Raw genomic sequence first — 22,551 nt, 5'->3', positions numbered from 1 at the left:
AATATTATTCAAAGCATCGAGAATTAAAAAACCAGAGGTGTATCAATAAAATAAAATAAGGCCCCGTTCGATGTGGTGTTTTAGAGATATATTTTTTTCACGCAAAACGAGAAACCTCATTAGCACATAATTAATTAAGTATTGGCTATTATAAATTTGAAAATGAATTTATTTGCTTTTTTAGCAACTTTTATATAAAAACTTTTTGTTAAAAACACACCATTCAACAGTTTGAAAACGTGCTAACGGAAAACGAGGAAGTTGAATTGGAGTTGAGAAAAATAATTAGGCCTAAATATAAACGTTTATCTTTTTTTAATTCAATGGGCCATATCATAAAATTTATACTGTCCTCTCAAGTAATGGATGGTACACTGGTGGAGAAATCATTTATACTCCCGGTTGGTAACCCCTTTAGTCCCGGTTTTTCAACTGGGACTATGAATCCGGGATTAAAGATGGGCATAACCGGGACTAAAGATCCATCTTTAGTCCTCCCGGTTGGTAATCCTCTCAGTTGGTGTTACCAACCGGGACTAAAGAGAGGGTAGCGGCAATCCCATTAGGTCTCTTTTTTTTCATTGTTTTTTAGCTAGAGTTTAATCCCTATATTTTCTCTCAAATCAAGTGGGATACATATCCCCAAATCAAGTGGGATACATATCCCAAATCAAACCTCAAATCAAAGTAACATCCCAAAACATTCACATCACAAATATTAAGTTACTTATACACACAAATTAAATACATCACAAATCTTAAAAAAACTACACACAAACCAAATACATCACAGATTATACATCTCAGATCATGCAACAAATCATAAAATTATACATATTAGTGAATCACAAATTGTAAAAAAAAAAAAGATGCCGGCTGCGGCTGCCGCCTGCCGCCGCTCGCCACTGGGCCCGTGCGTGGCCCAGCCGGCCGCCTGCTGCGTGGGAAGGGAGGAGGGAGAGGAGAGGGCCGGGGATGGGAGGGGAAGGGGAGGAGGGGGAGGGGGAGGAGGAGAGAGATCGATCTGAGAGGAGGAGGGGAGGAGGAGAGGGAGATCAATCTGAGCGGATGGGAAGGGAGGACGGGGTGGAGAGGGCCGGGGATGGGAGGAGGAAGGGGAGGAGACGGAGGGGGAGGAGGAGAGGGAGATCGATTTGAGAGGGAGGAGAGGGAGATCGATCTGAGAGGATAAGTGCAAGGCGGTTGTGGAGGAGAGGATAGGGAAGAAGGATTATATATTAAGCGTTGAAAACATCTTCTAGATCTTTAGTCCCGGTTGATAACACCAACCGGGAGTAAAGTTAGGATCTTTAGTCTTACCAACCGGGAGTAAAGATCCCGGGGAGCCTGACAAGGCCTGACAGGTTTAGAACCGGGACTAAAGATCATCTTTAGTCCCGGTTTTTAGTGGAATTGAGACTATTGTGGATTTCGGCCGACCGACCAAAAATAGCTTCTCCACCAGTGGTAGTATCAAAGCGATAGAACTAAAGTGTCCTCTTTTTTTTTTTGTGGGGACTAAACATCTTGATATGTGGCAGGAAAAACCCATGAAATTTTCTCCAAGTCGTCTCAAATCGGTAGTACATCTGACAATGGATAGCGTAAAAAGGAGACGACGACTTTCATGTAAACCAATAGTTCCAACGTGCCACACATGTGCAGTTGCGGCCGTCCGGGTCAACCCAGTTTGCACGGTTGCTTTGCTTACCTGAAAAGCATCGGTCAACTCGAAAAAGTCGTGTTAGCATCCGTACAATGTACACTATCTACTGCATTTACCAATGTACTTTGTGGATATTTATATGAGGTCCAAATACAGAGTATAAATACGAAGATTAATATAGTTTAATTTCTGTGATTATTAAATAGAGTATTCAATGAAATAAACACACGTACGCTGATCAAAATAAACGAACTAATCGAACTCAGCTGGGTAGGCACAGAAAGTGTCGTTCTTGACACAGAGGAAGAGCCTCTCGTACGCGAGCGCCATCTTGGTGGCGGCGAACATGGTCTTGGCGTAGTCGCGGCACGCGCGGCCGCGCTGCGCGGCGCGGCGGGCGCCCTCTTCCACCACGGCCTCCAGCTTCTCGAGCAGCGACTCCACGTTGGGCGCGAACATGTACCCGAACTCGTCGTCGACGACGATGCTGCCCTTGATGCTGGGGAACCTCGTGGCGAGCACCGGCTTGCCGCACTGCATGGCCTCCATGAGCGTCAGGTCCAGGCCCTGCGGCCGCAGCGTCGGGTCCACGAACACGTCCAGCGCGTTGTAGAACGCCTTGAGCTTCTCCGGCGGCACGGCGCCGAGCACCTTGGCGTTGCGGCCCAGGTCCATGTACCGCTGCTCCCACGGCCCCTTGCCGGCGACGAGGAGGTACACGTTGGGGTGGCGCAGCACGAGCTTGGAGAAGGCCTCGTACAGCAGCGGGTGGCCCTTGTCCTTGACCAGCCGGCCGGAGACGCCGAGCACCAGGTCGGCGCCCTTGGGCAGCCCGAGGTCCTCCCGGAACGCGCGGCCCAGCGCCGCGTCCGGCTCGAACTGCGCCTCGTCGACGCCGTTGAGGATGACGTGCACGCGGCGGCTGGGGATCTGGTACACGTCGCGCAGCATCTCCCCCGCGGCGTCGCTGATGGCCACGTGGTGCGCGTAGCTCCGGAAGAAGCGCACCTCGGACAGCACCCGGTACACCGACTGTGCCAGGCTGTGGTTGAACGCCGGCGACATGCGCTCGTCGTCGCCGCGGGCGAGGTCCTGGTATATCCCCGAGTGGAGCGCCTCCAGGGAGATGCCGTGCCACGACACGACCAGGTTGGGCACGCCGCGCGCCCAGCGGTGGAACACGGCCACGCTCTCCGAGTGTATGACGTCGAACGGGTCGTTCTCGGCCTCGGCCTCGTACAGCTTCCACGCCTCGTCGCAGCGCCACACCCCGGGGTCGCCATCGAGGAAGTGGAGCTGCGGCCCGTCGGCGGAGCGCGGGGGCGCGGCCTCGGTGTGCGGCGGCGGGGAGGTGAACACGTGGACGCGGTGCCCGCGCGCCGCGAGCGCCGTGTGCAGCGTGTGTGCGTGCCGCTCCATGCCGCCGGGCGCCGAGGCCACGGGCCACTTCCGCGAGAACACGGCGATCTTGAGCCTCGCCGGCGGCGGCCTGGACTGCCTGAACGGCAGGTGGTTCCACGAGAACTCGATCTCACGTAGGTCGCCGCCGGCGAAGCCGCTCGCCGAGGAGCGCGAGGAGGAGGACGCGGTGAGGTGGGCGAGGAGCGGAGAACATGAAGCCGGGAAGGCGGAGCGGTGGAGGAGGAGCAGGGAGAGGAAGGGGAGGAGGACGAGGAGGCAGACGAGGGATGGGGAGAGGGAGAGCATTGGGTGGGAAGGGCACCTCGGCTTCCTTGGCCTCTGCAGCGAGCTGATCAGTGCCATCACGTAGACGCGCGAGCAGAGCTAGCTAGCCGATCATGCAGCATGAATGCATGGACTGATGCATAATACACAGAGTGAAGAACAAACGAGATGGGATGATGAGGGAAAATCAGGGAATGTACAAGTCTTTAGGGAGGAGTTTTGCAGACCTTTTGGAGGATGGAGTGCTATGCAGGGTTTTGACTTGGGTGCATGCTCCATGCTTGCTTTCCATGGCTGAAGTTACTTTGGAAGATGGCAATTGGCCATGGCAGCTTGGATGTGATCATCACTTATGCTGGAGCACCGGACTGTGTTATTTGTCTACTACTCCAGTGAGAGTTTCAGATTTTCGTGTGAAGATCAGTTCTCAGTTTTGCACTTATGGACTATTGGATATGGGGAAATTATTTTTAACTCTCAAGTGAACATTCCCTCGTTGTTTGCATATCATCCAAATGGTTATGGAAAAATTAAAAAAAAAATCAAAAAACTAGATTAATATGTGATAAATTACTCCACAAATGCAAGGTCAAATTTAAATTATACAAGTTGCAACGAAAAAAACAAATTTGACTAGGAATATGTGTTAACTAGTCATAGTTTAATTTATTTTTTCTGTTGCAATCCATAAAAGTTAAATTTTAACTTGCATGTTTGTGAAGTGATTTATTATATATTAAAATATCTTTTTGATTATTTTTCAAATATTTTCATAACCATTTGGTTTGGTTGACATGCAAATAACGATGGTATGTCCTCTCAGAAAATTTAGAATCCACTTTCATGGGCTATGTAATACGCGCAGGGCCAGAGAGGATAGAGAGAAGAAAGGAATAAGTTCACTTCATGACCCTCAAAAGTGATCGAAATCTAATACATGACCCTAAACCACAAAACCGGATATCTCGACCCCCAAACTCTTAAAACCGGTGCAATTTGACTCCCTGGGCGGTTTTGGAGGGCGGTTTCGCTGACGTGGCGCCTACGTGGCAGTATTGACTCGGTCTTCTTTTCACGTGGCATTGACGTGGCGCTTAGGTGGCCTTAGAAATAAAAATATGCGTGGGACCCATCTGTCATTCACACACAAAATAAAAAATTGTGGGGCCCACTGACATGTGGGCCCCACATGTCATCCTCTCTCTCCCTTTCTTCTTCCTCCCTTTTCTCTTTCTTTCTCTTTCTCCTCTCTCCTTCGGCTGGCCGCGGGGAGCATGGGAGGCTGGAGCTGGAGCGGCGGCGGGCGGGGGCCAGAGCGGCGGCGGCGGCGGAAGCTGAAGCGGTGGCGGCGGCCTCGCCATCGGCCTCGCCAAGTGGAGAGAGGAGAAGAGAGGAGAGCAGGTGAGGGAGGAACGGATGTGATGGGTGACATGAGAGGCGGCGGCGGTGTGTAAGGGCCGGAAGGGAGAGGGGAGAGGCGGAGCCGCCGATCTTGTGTGTTGTCGCCGCCGCCACCGCCGCCAGTGCCTCCTCCCGCACTTGCGCTCGCGATAGCACTGCCGCGTGCTGACTCGGAGCGGCGGCAACGCGTCCCGTGGGTGGTGGCTATGGCCGCAGCCGACGAGGTCGGAGACGAGAGCAGCGGCGGTGGCGAGCGTACGAGGGGCGGCGGACGGCTGGTCTCGATCTGGTACTCGACATGGTCGGGAAGGTCGACGGCGACGACTACGAGGAGGAGGAGATGGAGGGGGCGGGTAGCAGCCCACCGCCGCCTCTTTAGCTCCCGCCGCCCGTGCTCCCCACCGTCCACCGCCCACCATCGCCCACTCGCCCAAGGTCCGCTGCCGCTGCCGCCTCTTTAGCTCCCGCCGCCCGTGCTCCCCACCGTCGCCCACTCGCCCGAGGCCCGGTGCGGTAGAAGGAGCTGCTCCCGCGCCCGTCGCCGGAGGTACACCGTCCACCGCCCACCGCCACCACCACTCCGGCACCCACCCACCACCGCCGGCACTCGAGCCCCCTCCTGCCGGCGGCTCATGTCAACGGAGAGAGAGAGAGAAACAACGGAGAGAGGAGGAAGAAGAAGGGTAGTGAGAGAGAGGATAACATGTGGGGCCCACATGTCAGTGGGCCCCACTTTATTTTGTGTGTGAATGACAGATGGGTCCCACGCATTTTTTTTTATTTCTAATGACACCTCAACGCCACGTGGAAAGAAGATCGAGTCAATACTGCCACGTAGGCGCCACGTCAGCGAAACCGCCCAGGGAGTCAAATTGCACCGGTTTTAAGAATTTGGGGGTCAAGATATCCGGTTTTGTGGTTTGGGGTCATGGATTAGATTTCGATCACTTTTAAGGGTCATGAAGTGAACTTATTCCGAGAAGAAACGCCCATCAGTTCTTTCCTCGCAACAAATCTGAGGCCTCTTTGGGATTCAACCATTGGGCTGTGCTTCCTAGGGATGATGGGCCTGTAATTAGGGCTTCCGATTCTCAAGGATAATAGGCCTGTCTTCGGGCTATATGGATGGTTTAAATTCCCAGACCATCCAAATGACTTATCAAGCTGGCCTTGTGTGAGATCCTTTCAAATTGCGAAGGATATGAGATTATGAGATCCTTTTCTTGTTGACAACTAGGACATCACAGCTCGTTGAGGCTGAAAGTTGAATTTGGTGAGAAACAACAGCAAAACCTTGGTTCAGTTGTCAAGTGAGCATAACTTAACTGGTTAGGTTATTTATGATGAAATATGTCCACCCGGATTCAAGTTTTAGATTTGTCACGGGTGCTCATATTTATAGCTATAATTATTCTTTCAGTTATAGACAATGTATCGTAGTGACTTTCTCAATTTAAAGATATACCGATCTAATCTTTTGGAGGTGCTCATACGGATATGGTGTTTGTATTTATAGGTGTAAATGTGCACGTGTTGTGAGCATCTACGTTTATAATTTGTTTTTTTCTAAAAAAATATATATTGGTCTATTTTCATTTTTTCCCATGTTTGGCATGGGAAAAACTCCTGCCAGGAGCTACACGCCTAGTAAATGGTTACAGCGTCTTCCCGTTGGTACTCCTATTTATGTTCTGAAAAATGCACCTGCATTGTGATTTTGATTCCATATATACCGGTCGGTCGACAGTCGACACAGAAGGCTTGCTTGCAGAACAGTTTCAGTGAGGTTGCTTTTGTATCTCTTCAGTCTTCAGAGAGATCCTCCAACCAGTTGGATACAGTAGCATTATAATAGGCATTTGAAATTTCACATGCCGATCCATAGCACTGAATTTGGTAAAAGATCGTCTGATCGTGTGCTGTATCTGTCTTATTAATAACTGATTCAGTCACAGTCGAAATGCTTGCCTTCCTCTTCAGAATTCTGACCATAGACTAATACACATCTGCTGCTTTGGTCCAAACGTATTGCGAGGGAAGAGAACACGAAAATCACTTGGATTCCTCGAACAGATTAAACAAACACTTCTCAAACCGAAGCTTCAACTTACCGCAGCAAACGCTGCCCCTCCATCGCGAAGTTCAACTCCTCGGTAAGACTAAACAAGAACCTGTTACGGGATCGTAGATCGTTAATCATATCATTTATTTTTTCTTTAGTAGTAAACGTCGATCTCTTCTTAGTTTTCTCATGCCAACTCGCCAGTTGACTGCGAGGTACGGAGTCCTTAAACCGATGCCGACGTGCCATCCCTTTGTATCATTTCATTTCCCCAAGGTTCTGATCAATTTCTGCGTGAATCCGGCAATAGCTTCTTCCAGAACTTGACCTGGTCGGAGTTCACCGAGCACTCGTACTGAGTTTCAAAGCTCGGATTTCAATTTCTGAAAAGACTTTAATGATGCTGACACCGGCTTAATTAGTATTGCGGCTTAAGAAAACTGGACTAATGTCTTAGCTTGTGGTTTTAGACAGGTTTAGGAGTAAGAAAAGTTAATTCAAAATAGAGTAGCCTAATGCGCTACTCTGGGCACTTGCAATATAGTATTATGATTAGCATGTGATCGATCTGAAGGTTCCCTTTGCACGCGCCTCCATTTTCAGGTACTGAAACGAATGAATTCTTTGTGACCCCAGGCCAGAATTGAAACTTGAAACACGCAGGTCAGACTTTGTTGATCGGTATTAAGCAACCCCAGATTAATGTCACTAAGTGAGCACTGTCACTTGCTGCTCGAAGGTGCAAGCTTGCAGCTAGCTAGCCAGCCATGGTTTTGTTCTTCAAGGTGCTCTTCGGCCCGGCCGCCGTGTTCCTCTCGGCGCTCGTCGTCCTCTCCTGCTTCAAGAGCGTGCCGTACCTGAGCAGGATGAGCTCCTCCGAGCTCCCCTCCTACATGTCCTACTTTGAGTCGCCGATCTCCAAGTGCGACATCTTCCAGGGGGAGTGGGTGCCCGACGAGAGCTCGCCGCAGTACACCAACCTGACCTGCTCCTACATCCAGGAGCACCAGAACTGCATGATGTATGGCCGCCCCGACCTGGAGTTCCTCAAGTGGCGGTGGAAGCCGGCTGGCTGCGACCTCCCGCGGTTCGACCCGGACAAGTTCCTCCGGCTCGTCGGCAACAAGACGCTCGCTTTCGTCGGGGACTCGCTGGCGAGGAACCACATGCAGTCTCTCCTCTGCCTCCTGTCCAAGGTAAGTGGCCGCCATTGATTTCTGTGTGTCGCTCTCTGCTTTGTGTTCGACTGTTCGTCCATGGTCCTGATCAGTTGTGGCGCGCGGCCGGCGACGGCAGGTTGCGACGCCGAAGGACGTGTCGGTGACGGGGAAGACGGACCCGGACAAGATACTGTACTACGAGGGGTACAACTTCACCATACACATCTTCTGGTCGCCGTTCCTGGTGAGGACGGAGGAGTCGGCGGAGAGCCCCGGCGTGTTCAAGCTGTACCTCGACGAGCCCGACTGCAAGTGGTTCGCCCGCGTGGCGCGGTTCGACTACGTCATCTTCTCGGGGGCCAACTGGTTCACGCGGCCGTCCCTGTTCTACGAGAACGGGAGGCTCGTCGGCGGCAGCTACGTGGCGCTCAACATCACCAGCGACCTGACGCTGCGGCACTCCCACCGGATGGCGTTCCGGACGGCGCTCCGGGCCATCAACGACATCAGGTTCAGGGGGAAGGCGATCGTGCGGACGCTGTCGCCGATGTCGCACTTCGAGGGCGGCGCGTGGGACAAGGGCGGCGACTGCCGGCGGACGCGGCCGTACAGGGGGAACGAGACGGCCATGGGAGGCATGGACCTGGAATTCTACACGTCGCAGGTGGAGGAGTTCAGGGAGGCGCAGAGGGAGGCGGCGGCGAACGGGGTGGACATGGTGCTCATGGACCCCACCGCCGCGATGCTGCTCCGGCCGGACGGCCACCCGAGCCGGTACGGCCACTGGCCGGACGAGAAGCGGGTGCTGTACAATGACTGCATCCACTGGTGCCTGCCGGGGCCGGTCGATGCCTGGAACGACATGCTGCTCCACATGCTCTCAGATTGATCGATCTCATTAGTAGTCTTTTTGAAAGAAAAAGATTTGTCCTAAGTAGTAACACACACAAGTTAATTGGTGGTCATGTGGTTCAATTGGTGTAGTTTAGTTTTTTTTGCCTCGAGATATACAAAGTGTCCTTTGGTCATGTACGATTGAGCCAAGGCTCCCTGGGACTAAATTCGTCCATATTATGCAGAAGCATCTCATCAAATTAAGCTGTGGCGCTTGTACCAACTTGAAACGCCCTAACCAAAGATTCGTGTGCCTAGAACTCTACAACGTCGTCATAGCCTGATGGCGCGCCAGTGTTTTTTCGTGAATGCATAAAAGTTTTGTATGCCAATATGCCCTTGTTTAGTTCCAAACTTTTTCTTCAAACTTCTAACTTTTCCATCACATCAAAACTTTCCTACACACACAAACTTTCAATTTTTTCATCACATCGTTCTAATTTCAACCAAACTTTCAATTTTGGTGTGAACTAACAATTGAGTGCTGCCAATTGAGTGCTGCCGTTGACTGTTGTTGCTAGTAATTACTGTATGTTCACTGAAGTGTTTTGTCTTGCACAGTTTGTTTCAGTTTAGAACTGCCTTTGTGTGCTACTACAGGTCAGAAGCTTCTACCTGTTAGCTGCCTTTGCACTCTGCAGTTTAGATTTTTCTTTGACATAGAGATGACTATTCTCACACTTGTTCATAATCATGAACCCATTTCGAAAATATACCAATATTGTCTTCGCGTAGATGAACGTGAACATACAGATTGTGAAGTAATCTCATATCACTTTTAATCCGCGGGATTGTGCAAGCACCGATCGACTAGTGAAAAGTGGCCAGCAAACTGCATTCCAGCCGCCCAAAAAGGAAAAAAAAAAAGAGCGGGTAGCGGGCTCGTATGATGGTGTCGTTCCTTCAAAAGGTCTCCTGAATCCTGACTATATATAGCTATTCCCTTCTTCAATCCTCTTCCCTGTAAATTGTGTTCTCAATATTGTGTCCTTGCGGCCTGCTAGATGGAAAAAGTATATCTGACGTCCCTCATCTTATCACTGAATTACAAAATCATTCCTCAACCGAAAAACCGGATATATGACATCCGTCAATTTATAAAACCGGATCACTCTGGGTCCTTAAGCGGCATTGACCCCTATTTTATCCTACGTGGCAGCTGAGTTAGCGTGGGACCCACGTGGGATCCACATGTCAGTACCACCTCAACTTCTTCTTCCCCTTCCCCCCTCTCCTCCTCTATTCCCCATCTCATGGAGGGTGCGAGATCGACAAGAGAAAGTGGCGCGGCCGGCGGCCGGCGGCCGGCGTAGAGAGCAGCTCGTGTGGCGGCCAACACGGAGATAGCGGCGGGCAGCGGCGGACGGAGAAAGCGGCACGGGCACGGCTGGCAGATAAAGCGGTGCGGGCGACGGCCAGCACAGAAAGCGGCGCGGGCGGAGATACTCCTTCCTCCTCTCCGGCTCCCTCCTCTTCCCCCTCTGATCCGTCCCTTTCTGTCTTTCTCTTCCTCTCCACCGTCGGGCGCCATTGCCACCCCCTCCTCCCAACCCAATTTCGTCGCGTCGAGAAAGGTAGCTGCTCCCTCCTCTTCCTTTCTCCTCGCCGTCCTCGACCTCGCCTCCAACCACCTCTCCAACTCCCTCCCACCGTCCACCTCCCTAGATCCGGCGACAACGATGGCAATGACGCGTCGTGGCGGGCTCACCTCCCCAGATCGTGCACGAGATCCACATCGCGCAGTAGCTGGCAGGTGTGGCACCAGCGGCGGCTAGCTCTAGCTAGAATGTGTCGGTCCGGTGAAGAAGACGGAAGCGGCAGTGGACGCGGCGGCTTTGGCAGCGGGTGCGGATGTGGTGCCAGAAAGGAAGTTCCGCGGGGTGAGGAAGCAGCCGTGGAGGAAGTACGGGGCGGAGATCCACATCTCACAGCAGAGCAAGCGCATGTGTCTTGGCGCGTTCGACACCACCGAGGAGGCCACGCGGGTGAGAAAGGAGGAAGGGAGAGAAGAGGAAAACAGATGATGATGACGTGGTCACTCTGACGTATGGGGCCCACACTAACTCAGTTGCCACGTAGGATAAAACCGGGATCAAAACCGCCTAAGGATCCAAAGTGATCCGGTTTTGTAAGTTAAGGGATGACATATATTTGGTTTTGTGGTTGGGGGATGATTTTGTAATCCGATGACAAGATGAGGGACCTTTCTTGTGCTTTTTTCTGCTAGATTTGCATTGTTGTTCTCCTGGAAGGTGACCAGAATGGAAAAAAGTCCAATTTGTCGGATTTTATTTAATTATATCCTTCAATCACAAAACATATCTCCCTTCAATTATTAAAACTTTGAAAATGATAGATATTTTAAGGGCGATTTTCACTTATGTGGTACCCATGTGGTAGCTAAGTTACTGAAGGAAATAAAAATAGACGTGGGGCTCAAATGTAAGTGACAAGGGAAAAAAATAAAAAAAAACATGGGTCCCACATGTTAGTGCCTACTTCTCCCTTCTCTATCTTCCCCAACCATGACGAGCTCGAGCTCAGATCTAACATAGGTAGCCTCACATATAACCCAAACGATGAGGAGGGCATCCTCTACGGCTCGTTAGAGCACTGCGTCGATGTCTTTGACCTCAATGATGAACTCTAATGGATGGCCATAGGGAGCACCGCGTCGATGTCTTTGACCTCAATGACGAACTCTAACGGATGGCCATAGGGAGCACCTCTCTCCTTGGTGGCCACAACCGCAGTTTTCCGTTGATAGTCTAGTGCACGTCGAGCCCCTCTCCATGGTACTTCCTCCTGCCACTACCGCCTCCCATCTTCAACCAACACTATGTGCGGTGTAGTAGGAAGGAAGAGCACTCTCTGTGGCGTGAAGAGCCAGCGGAGGCCTAGTCCTTGAGGTATCGAGGCAAGGCGAAATGGATGAGGATGGGAGTCTACCCTGCTGCTGCCCGTCAGTCATCCCGCTCTCAGCAACTGCTTCTTGGTTAACTTCAAGGAGGACCTTGTCCCCAACTCCGCTCGGCTTGGACCTTGGGAGGCCGACGATAACCAAGGTTGTGTTTGCCTCACTTCTGCCTCTGTTGCTACCCCTGGAGATCCGAGCTTGATGAGGAAGAGAGAAAAAGAGAGAGGGGAGGGGTGAGCAAGAAGATGAGACGAGGGAGTTGTCTCGCATCAATTTAAATAGTTGAATGAATTGATATACCCAGTTGTATAATTGAGAGACATGAATTATATCCATCCTATATTTGACTATTTGAGGGAGTCAAATTAGTCTTCTTTGTGATAAGACGAATGCAAAGATGAACCTATGCTCTATCTTAACTAGTATCTTCCTCGTCATAAGGGAAAATAATAGACCATGGCCCATCTTCCAATGGCCTAGGAAGTTGTACACTAGTGGTTACACATGGGATGAAGGTTTGGATAGACAGTGCGGCCATCCATATATATGGGATGAAAGTTAGGGCAATGGCCTAACATTAAGGTCCATGTATAACAGCTTGAAACGGACCATGAATTCAGGCCATTACTACAGTAAAAAAAATCCAATCACTCCTAAACTTTAGCAGCAACAAATTGCTGCTAAACTTTTGCGCATAGTTAAAATAAATCAACCAATGATTCGGTGAATTGCGCGGGACCCACATGGTCGTGCGGGTTGGAGAAGCGTGACCAGCGCAGTCGCGCTGTTTGGCGATGCGGGACCGGGTCGATTGCGTGTATTGGTCGTGCAGGACCGACGTGCTCCCGCCATTGGGAGCGCGAGACCGGCGCTCCCGCATGCCCGCCCTGTGGGACTTGAATTATATTAGGTGCACGAATTATTTTTAAGCATTATAGTTATGGTAACATTTCTCTAAATTAAACAAAAGCTCTACGTATTTGAAAATCGTCCAAAAATTTAGCTCTTTTTCATCCATAGTCAAGTGTCCTAACTTATAGAATCAATTGTTGTACCCAATGCTAATTTAATCTTGGGACTTAAAAGTACAATACACACTATTTTTATGGACTAATTTTCAGAAAATACCAAAATTAGGTGGTGGTTTTGCCTTTTGTTTTCTGAACTTTGCAAACCTTTCTACAGTTATGTGCCGTGTGGGACAATGGATTGCTTGGAAAGCCTTCTATTTCGATAGCTCTATTGTTAGTTCTATTCCCTATGCATTTTTTAATTTTCTTTGTTCTCTCACACATGTGAGGCAGGCGTTGAAAAGCTCCAGAAAAACCAAGCTTTACTATTTTTCTCCATGGGACGGTCCTGCTTTTGTTGTTGACATGGATCAACTGGTGCTATTTTTTAATTCAATATTCACCTATAGAGATTATTGCAGGTAGTATAACAATGATCCCTTCAATTCCGCATGCAAGTGCCACCAGTGAATGGCAGGGAGGGTTTGCGTTCGCAGGATCCAGCCAGATGGTTCCTCCGATGCGTATAGAAGATGGAAGCTCGCAGTTCCTTCCAGGGCATGCAGCGTTTTCCGGTAGTTCAATAAACACACATGTTAATGTTCATCATTTTGTAATTTACTGAGTCACAAACATATTTGCTTTTTGCAAATGTACCTCAAGTTAGCATGCCCATATTTCCAACGGGTATGAACGATCAGTGGCATGGAGCTTCATATAACATTGCTTTGTACATAATGTGTTTCATTTTTTACGATCTTTATATTGCTATATTAAATTAGCGCTGCACCTGCGGAGGATGTACCAAATGTCCATAAATGAAAACGCACAACCACAAGGACCAAGCTTTTTGGAGATGTTAGGCCAAGGATATTGGTCCTTCAGTCAACCACCAATCATGTAACCATAAATAACAGGTACAACTTATAATTTACCACAAAATATTTTAGTTCCAGTATGTTAGTACACTACAATTTTCGATTCCATGTTTTGTAGGAATGTACATCGCCGACCAAATGATGGGATATGCCAGCAGCACGGTCCTACGGAGAACCATGTCACTACAACAAACCACCCCTAAAGAAGACACCTTGTTTGTAGTTTTTAGATGTTTTGTTTCGTCTCCCACAAACAATTGAGTCATTTTTGTAAAGTGTTATAGAAACGTCTCCGTTTTGACCGTCTCAAAAATATAGAGTCATTTTTTTAAAGCGTACATAGTTTATTTAAGACACTGCTAGAGACGAGGAAATTTCATCTCTACAAACATAGAAACGTTTTTAGAAAACAACGTAAAACGTCCTAATTGATATAGACCCCACCCTTAAGACGTTTTGTGTCGTCTCAGTAGTTCATTTAGATGTCGTACGTATAGTGTGTATTTTCTCAGTAGTTCTTTTAGACGTCATATATATCTATATTATTTTCTCCGATTTGTACATTGTAACACACGTAATTGTATACATATGCACATTAATTTATAATTCATATATTTTTCAAGTCTATACGTGCATGTAACAATTGCATGGACAGTACCATATTCCCGATCAAATACAAGAATATATGTGTAATATATTAAAAAGGAGAAGCACTGCGCATAGCATATACTTGAATAAGAGTAGGGAGTTTACAACTAAATAAAATATCGATGTAAATACACATATATAGTTCATACTAATGGAAAACTAACGTGCAATAGACACATATATAACATCCTACATACTTGTCAACTGTTTTTCTAAACTGCTAGAAGCAAATATATGAGAATTCTTCAAAAAGGAAGACCAAGCCAGCAAAGCCACGTAGGCACCACGTCAATCGAAACAGCTCTCAATACCATCGAGGGAATTGATTTACATTGATTTTAAAAGTTGACGGGTGCTCTATACCTGATTTTGCGGTTAAGGGATGCGAATGTTACTCGACCCATAGTTGAGGCACCTAAAGTGGACCTTTTCTTTTCACACTTGTACATGCGGGGAGCCCAGGTGGATCACCACAGGCTAACGGGTACAGCAGCAGGTATCCAAATCCAAGCCCAACACAGGCACCGCATCGAATCCAAACTCCAAAGTCGCAGGACACGGCCCACGACGCGCGTACCGCAGGTTGGTCCGGCTGTAACGATTGGGCCTTCGGGGCGCGCCGCGGGGACGCCACTCCGCGTCTCCGCTGGCGTTGCTGTGCCATATCCAAGCCGCGAATCCGCCATATTCACCCGGCCACACCGACGACTCTGCCGGCTCACAGAGTCACAGGTATGCCCTCAGTGCTTGGCTCCCTTTCCTGTCAGTGAAAATAAAAACCAGTGAACGGGGGCGGTGGCTTAAACGAGGCCCGAGACCACTGCAAGGGTGGTCTTTGGTGAGTTTTCGCTCGGCGGTGCCCGTGGGGTTGCACACCGGTGCCGTCAGCCGTGCGATTGCGGGTGGAATCGTGGAAACACGCGTGGCGCACGACGCGTCGACGCCTCGGCTAAAGCTTTTCTCTTCCTACTACACCATAAATTTTTAAAAAATAAAAAACACAAGATTGAAAAAATTTATGTATAGAAATACTATATATAAAAAATTTAAATTCAAATTCAAATTTAAAATGGATATGTAAATTTTGACTTATAAATTTTGGGTCTATAAACTAATATTTGAATTCAAATTTAAATTTGAATCGGGTATGTAAACTTTTGACTTATAAACTTTGGGTCTATAAACTTTAAGTGTATAAACTTTAGATGTATAAAATACTATATATAAAAAAATATTTGAATTTAAATTCAAATTTGAATCAGATATAATTCAAATTCAAATTTGAATCGGGTATGTAAACTTTTGACTTATAAACTTTGGGCCTATAAACTTTAAATGTATAGAAATACTATATTAAAAAATATTTGAATTCAAATTCAAATTTGAATCGGATATATAAACTTTAGGTTTATAAACTTTAGGTCTCTAAATATTAGATGTGTAAACTTAAGGTGTACAAACTTTAAGTCTATAAATTTACTAAAATAGGAAAGTAATATTGTTCCAAAAAAGGAAACCAGGTGGAGAAGAGAGGGGTCGCCCTTAGCATTTTCGCCTTCAGGGCACTGTTCTGTGTAAGATTTTATTGTGGGCCTTAGGTGGGCTTAGCTTTTTTGCGGCTTTGTATCAACTGGGCTGGCCGAGTGGCTGCTAAGGTTGGATTTATCTACATTATATCATCCTGAATCCAGTTCGCTCAGGAAAATGTACCATGTTGAGATTTCCAACCTATCTAGTAGTGCAAATCCAAGTTATGATCTACCTATATAGATAACAACATCACCGGGAATCCTCATTCCTCAATGTCATCCTATTAGCTGGCTTGCTAATTTGCACCCCGTTTGAACTTCAACACAAGAAGTGACGTCACACGGAACTCAGATAAAGTGGTCTTTTATAATCACACATACGAATATACGATGGCTTTGGTCAACCAGTTGAATCCCCAACCACTAGCCAGCAGGAAGCACGTCGCCACGCAGGAGACCAAAATGGGCACCATTGCATGGCTGTTGGCTGTTGCTGCGGTCTGAATGTAGGTGCAAGTCTTCGTAATCGGTTGCATTTGGGATGAATAGTGTGTGGCCGGATATAAAGGTTGATATCCACTATTGTCCCACTACGCATGAATACAATGATTGTCATCTAGCCAACTCCTTTGATAAATCAATGACAAAGCAAATCCTTTTGGATCATCCTCATTCTGTGACAGCTAACCAAAAATCCTGCCTTGATGCAAGCGATTAGGTGAAGAACACAAAAAGGGCAAAGTTCCAACTAAATCCCATTCGGAAGCTTGTACTATATAATAATCCAGCTATAAGCTCTGTGTTGACATTCGACTGCTTCAATTATTCATTCATTCATCCAGTCAAGGCGTGTAATCCGGTGGCTAAACCCACGGCAAAACCTGCATCAGCTGGCGTATACGGTGGACTGGACTACCTGTGACTGCAGGCTGCAGCTCCCTGTGGTTCGATTGTTTCACCCCGGTTGATTCTCCTGTTTACCATCCCATCTGCTGTCTCGCTCACCAAAGTTTGTTGGAAGCTGGAAACGATTGGAATTTGTCTCATACTACCAACTTACCAGCGCCATTCAAGCATCGAAATCTACCCCAAGGGTGTCGGTGAGCTACAAAGGGGGGACGACATTGCAGTAGTGATGATAGGTTGCTAGCTGCACGTACAGATTGGCTACAGAGCACGATTTGTTTGGTATGCATATCAGCAGCTGATTGCGTGGATTTTATCTCATACCAACAGTAAAAAGGAAAAGAAGAAAAAGAACTTTGCGATCGATTCTGCTGGGCCATGGCTGCTGGCACAGGGCAGTGCAAGTGGTAGCCTTCCGCCAGTTTGAACCATTTTATTGAAGTTGTTTAGCTGTGAAGACTCCATGAGGACAACACAAAGTGGATTTTAATCTTTGGAGATAAATTAGTTAATTTGGCGCCTGGTTAGCTTTTGGAGCAGGTATTAGTACCGAGTACTGACTGGATCTTGTCATCATCCGATCACATGCATTCATAGTTACTTCCATTACTCCATGTGGTGAACGATGTCAGTACCAACTCGATAATTTACGCCGTTGCATGCCGGGCAGCCAGCAGTGGCCCAACCGTGATCAAAATTCAAAATGCCAAAGGCCCAGCAAAGCTTTTGCCTTTATTCATCCCCGAAATTCTACTGAACTTTTCTCTCACTTCTTTTCTCAAAAAATATATATATTCTAGTTCTTTTCTTGGTGTGGTGGTAGCCTTTTTCTATGGTGTGAGCATGGCACCACCCTATCACATTAGTGCGTAATATCATGGTTTCTTCAAATTGAGACTTTGAGAGTTAACTTTTGGCACTCACAAGTCACAAACGTCCCAGGCACTAACCTCGGCTTTCAGTCTGGCCAAGTCGATCGCCTTTCGGTTTGTTAATGTGCCAATTTGATCCATCAGACCGGAACGCGCGGGGAGAATGCGTGTGCCCTGCATGGGCGTCCTTGCCCAGAACCGGCAGCAGTGCACGCCCATCTCGCGCACAAGCAAACCAACGGAAGCGGATCTCCCTTGCCGAATCCGCCGTGCGGCCCCCGCCTTCCCCCATGCATGTGCGACACTGCCCATCGGTGTAACCCCATCTCTACCACTTTGTCGCGTTATCATCGCCATCGCCCATCGTCGGAGAGGATCGATGGAAAAAGACAACATGATGCCGGATCTGAGGCCTACGGCACGCATCGTCCCCCCCCATCATGCCCCGCACGCGAGCCGTGCTGCCATGTGCGCGCGTCGCCGGCGAGGGTTGGTGGCGCAACGTTTGCCCGCCGGCCCCACACCGCTCCCCGGGGGAAACGTTTTTGCCCACCTCTTTTGCCCGTTTCACCCGGCCGATGCACTGGCCGTGGCCGGAGAGCGGATACTGAGAGTCGTCGAAGTCACAGGCATGTGGTCCCGTTTGCACCGGCCCAACCAAAAGGCCAGCTGTTTCGGCTAACGACGCCACGTCGCCGTGTCTCCCTGTACAGTAGTAGCCGGAGCCCGGCCATGATGAGGAGTAAGTGCTAGCTGCACGAAAAAAAGGAGTTTCTTTTTCTGACGGTGCCGCCGCTCCAGTACTACTCGTACACGAGTAGCAGCAGTTGGTCTCGTCACAGGCTCAAACGACGCATTGGGACGGTTTGTTTTCGGGTTCAGTTCAGTACCTGCCTGATCTGGGATTCCCGTGCTGAAATGAGCCACGACTCCTTCCGGTTTTGATGATGTTAGCTAAGCAACGAGAGAGAACATCAAACAGGCCATCCGTGTGATGGCTACTTCGAGCTATTCGGACTCCGGGACGACCGGCCAAGTGCCGTTTCCCTGCTACACATGGTGATTTCTAAAGTTAGTCCGTAGCCCGACCAGAAGCATCTCCCCACATCAGTCTCCTAAAACAGCAGTTTACTCTTACTCCCAGTTAATCCGCACCTGGGTTATATAAAAAAAAGATTAATCCACTGCTGGCGAGCACCCCGGTAAAACAGACAAACCGATTCTCATTGAATTGAGTGTATCGGTCGACTATCGAGAAGTAATCCAGTTGTTTTTGTTTTGTTTATCTCGGATGTTCCATTCCGGTTGGTCGATTCCTCTGCAGTACAACTAAACCAGTACTAGTAGAGAATAAAACAAAACAAAGATTATTTGTAATAACTCGAGATCGGCTGCAGGCCGGTCGGGTTGTGCAAGCACGACGGCGACCCAATCGCCGGTCGTAGACACAGCGCGGGTTTACAGCTAGATAGCTCGGCAAATGGCACGCGGTGAGAGTATTGATCCAACATAGGTCATGCGAGGACATGGCTGGCCAGCCACCATAGGCAAGGGAATGGGAGCCCCATAAGCAGTGCAAACCAAATCCAAACCGCTAACTAGATATTGCTATTTCCTCCGTGCTGGGGAGAAGGTGTTGGAAACCCTCCATTAGTGTGCCACGTGTTACGAAACACTCGTTAATGTAAAATTAATTAAGTAGTAGCGTAAAAAACTTAAAAAATAAACTAATATAAGTTTTTAAAGCAACTTTCCTATATAAAACTTTTGCAAAAGATATATTGTTTAGCAGTTTTGAAAACATGTACGCGGAAAACGAGATAGATAAGTTCGGAAAGCAAGGGGGGACACAACCGCTCCTTCCATCCTACTGCTGGACTAGACATATCCTAATACTACGAATTTGGACAGCACGAATCTGAACGGCAGAAGGCTATCTAGATTCGTCGTAATAAATATGTTATGGGACGAAAGAGTACCTATTATAGTCAAGTTGTACAAAATCACAAGGATTCAAACATGTAACACATAATTTTGGGTATTATGGTTTAAAAGTTTCACAAAACCACACCGTTAATCATTTTAACATATTTATATATCAAAATTTAATTTAAAAGCGGGTGTAACATTTATATGATGGTTAAAATTTTCATAAATTTGAGATGTGATTGTATAATTCAAAAGTATGGTAGATCAGAGTCAAAATTATTAAAAGTGTAGTTTTTTGAAACATTAAAACCATAATATCTTGGGTTAATGCTACATACCAAAATTGGTATGGTTTATATCACTTGAACCATAGTAGGTATAATTTATGAAATTTACTAAAAATATAATAGTTTTTTAACTATGTATTTGGATAAGTATGTCCAGATACGATATAATAACTTTTAGCTATGTATCTGGACTATATCTGGATAAGTATGTCCATATATATCCGGATAAATGTGTATAGATGTATAGCCAAAAGTTACTATATTTATTTATATTTATTTAGATATATAGCTGAAAATTACTATATTTTTAGATGGACATTTTAGGCTACATAATAAATAGTGATAGGGACAGACATGCCCCCACTTGCCAGTATTGAAATGAGCTGCGCACCTACCCTCTCGTGACCACCGGCTTCAAGAGGAGGACGAGATAGCAAGCCAAAGGAGTAGAAGATACAGCATGCGAGCAAGCAAGAGCGGTTTTAGCCATCAAAGCCGAAAGCCATCCGGGCATTCGCTCTCCCCTCGCTGCTAGCTAGCTTTGCTTGCTAATCTAGAGCTAAGCACCAAATGGTCCTGATTGTTCTTCTCGCTTCTGAATTGTTGTGACCTGTAACTACAAAGGCATAGTTAGGTAGATATAGAAAGAGGGGGGGAGAGGGGCCGGAGGCCGGAGCGGCGGGGGCGGCGGCGAGATGAAGCTCCACTTCGTGCTCAGGTTCCTGTTCGGCCCCGTGCCGGTGTACTTCTCGGCGCTGGCCATCCTCATCCTGCTGACGAACGCGCAGTACTTCGGGCTGGTGGGCGTGACCGTTCCCCGCGCGACGAAGCTGGCGTCGTCGGCGCCGGTGGTGAGCGTGATGAAGTACTGCGACATCTTCCGCGGCGAGTGGGTGCCGGACTCCGACGCGCCCTACTACAACCACAAGACGTGCTACATGATCCAGGAGCACCAGAACTGCCTCAAGTACGGCCGCCCCGACCTCGAATTCCTCAAGTGGCGGTGGCGCCCCTCCGGCTGCGAGCTGCCCCGCTTCGACCCCGTGCAGTTCCTACAGTTCAACCGTCACAAGTCGCTCGCCTTCGTCGGTGACTCGCTGGCTCGCAACCACATGCAATCCCTGCTCTGCCTCCTCTCCCAGGTAAGAGTGCTTGCTTTCACAGGCTTTTCAGTCTGCCAAGTTCAATTCTTTGGGGGGTGTGTGTGTGTGTGGTGACAACGTGAGACGTTGCCATGTTTGCACAATGGCCTGAGACGGCGAGAAGCTGACCCGATGGTTTTCCTTTCCTCTCTGGGACGGGGCAACTGTAGGTGGCGTATCCCAAAGACATGTCGGCGAACCCGACGACTCAGAACAAGGTGTACCACTACAGGGGGTACAACTTCACCGTCAGCATGTTCTGGTCGCCGTTCCTGGTGAAGGCGCGTGAGCCCGACCACGACGGGCCGGCGCACACGGGCCACTGGAGCCTGTACCTCGACGAGCCCGACCAGTCGTGGGTGTCCGAGATCTCGCGGTTCGACTACGTGCTGGTGTCCGCCGCCAACTGGTTCTCCAGGCCGTCGCTCTTCTACGAGAAGCGGCGGTTGGTCGGGTGCAGCTTCTGCAGCAGGCAGTACGGCGTGCCGGACCTGACGCTCTACTACTCGCAGCGCCGGGCGTGGCGCGTGGCGCTGAAGGCGATCAACGACCTGGAGAGCCTCCGCGGGCGGGTGATCGTGCGGATGCTGTCGCCGATGTCGCACTTCGAGAACGGGACGTGGGACCAGGGCGGCAACTGCAAGCGGACGCAGCCGCTCCGGAGCAACGAGACGGTGATGGAGGGGCGGGACCTGCACTTCTACACGGCGCAGATGGAGGAGTACCGCGCCGCGGAGAAGGTCGCGGAGGCCAAGGGCCGGCGGATGATGCTCATGGACGCCACGGCGGCGATGCTGATGCGGCCCGACGGCCACCCCAGCCGGTACGGCCACCTGCCGAACCAGAAGGTGCAGCTCTACAACGACTGCATCCACTGGTGCCTGCCAGGCCCCATCGACATCTGGAACGACATGCTCTTCCAGATGCTCCTCGTCTAACGCGATCGATCGCCAATTCGCCATCGGTAAATGCGACTTCTACTGCACAGACAGGATTGCTCTTGCTGTTGTTTCAAAGCAGTTTTGACAAGGATTTATTCGAACTTCCCCAATAGATTCTTTTTTTCTCTCTCTTTTCCCTTCATTTCCTTTCATTTTTCGTTTATGCTGACGCGAATTTTTAATGGATCGTCACCGGAAAGAGTGAACGAAAGTGTGCCTCCGAAAGACCACTGTGATACTGTCACTCCATTCATTCCCAATACTTGAAACCAACAAACAAAGGCAAAGCAACACTTTTTACACCAGGTTCCAGGTATCGGATTCCTCGCTCGCTCCCCTACAAATACAATGCAAGTCGCATAAACCCAGATCGAGTTGGGGTGGGGGTTTGTACGGGAGAAACCGAGTAAAAGCGCGCGTAACTCCACTTGGGCCGTGCGGTCGAGGCTAGTCAGCGTGAGCCGTGAGGCGCACCGCGCACCGCATCTGCGCGAATCAATCGCAGTGATGGCGCCGGGACGAAGTACCGCAGTACTACGACTGGCGTTGTGGCCGTCGTGGCATGCACAACGGAAAAGGCCAGGCGGTACGCGTTACACTTACGCTTGTCGGCGGGGGGTGGG

General features: G+C 48.9%; 3 protein-coding genes across 3 annotated transcripts; 2 read left to right on the top strand and 1 right to left on the bottom strand.

Annotated features, from left to right (window-relative positions):
• Window positions 1-1,790: 1,790 nt before the first annotated feature.
• On the bottom strand, window positions 1,791-3,838 carry LOC127770989 (uncharacterized). Its single transcript, XM_052296759.1, has one exon. It carries the CDS (start codon window positions 3,428-3,430, stop codon window positions 1,919-1,921), a length of 1,512 nt encoding a protein of 503 aa, XP_052152719.1. The 5' UTR covers window positions 3,431-3,838; the 3' UTR covers window positions 1,791-1,918.
• Window positions 3,839-7,494: 3,656 nt separating this feature from the next.
• On the top strand, window positions 7,495-9,067 carry LOC127770993 (protein trichome birefringence-like 21). The gene is made up of 2 exons (XM_052296773.1): window positions 7,495-8,011; window positions 8,112-9,067. Exons 1-2 carry the CDS (start codon window positions 7,583-7,585, stop codon window positions 8,862-8,864), a joined length of 1,182 nt encoding a protein of 393 aa, XP_052152733.1. The 5' UTR covers window positions 7,495-7,582; the 3' UTR covers window positions 8,865-9,067.
• Window positions 9,068-20,262: 11,195 nt separating this feature from the next.
• LOC127760767 (protein trichome birefringence-like 19) lies at window positions 20,263-22,153 on the top strand. The gene is made up of 2 exons (XM_052285065.1): window positions 20,263-20,987; window positions 21,158-22,153. Exons 1-2 carry the CDS (start codon window positions 20,541-20,543, stop codon window positions 21,923-21,925), a joined length of 1,215 nt encoding a protein of 404 aa, XP_052141025.1. The 5' UTR covers window positions 20,263-20,540; the 3' UTR covers window positions 21,926-22,153.
• Window positions 22,154-22,551: the final 398 nt, after the last annotated feature.

This window comes from Oryza glaberrima, chromosome 1, assembly GCF_000147395.1.
Source record: "Oryza glaberrima chromosome 1, OglaRS2, whole genome shotgun sequence".
In the NCBI taxonomy this organism is placed as follows: domain Eukaryota; kingdom Viridiplantae; phylum Streptophyta; class Magnoliopsida; order Poales; family Poaceae; genus Oryza; species Oryza glaberrima.
The sequence above is the reverse complement of the archived record's forward strand: the minus strand, read 5'-3'. Positions and strand labels throughout refer to the sequence as shown.

Coding starts and splice junctions, on each gene's coding strand:
- LOC127770989 (XM_052296759.1), bottom strand. CDS start 3,430: ATGGCACTGATCAGCTCGCTGCAGAGGCCAAGGAAGCCGAGGTGCCCT.
- LOC127770993 (XM_052296773.1), top strand. CDS start 7,583: ATGGTTTTGTTCTTCAAGGTGCTCTTCGGCCCGGCCGCCGTGTTCCTC. Junction 8,012..8,111: donor TCCTCTGCCTCCTGTCCAAG/GTAAGTGGCCGC, acceptor CGGCGACGGCAG/GTTGCGACGCCGAAGGACGT.
- LOC127760767 (XM_052285065.1), top strand. CDS start 20,541: ATGAAGCTCCACTTCGTGCTCAGGTTCCTGTTCGGCCCCGTGCCGGTG. Junction 20,988..21,157: donor TGCTCTGCCTCCTCTCCCAG/GTAAGAGTGCTT, acceptor GGGCAACTGTAG/GTGGCGTATCCCAAAGACAT.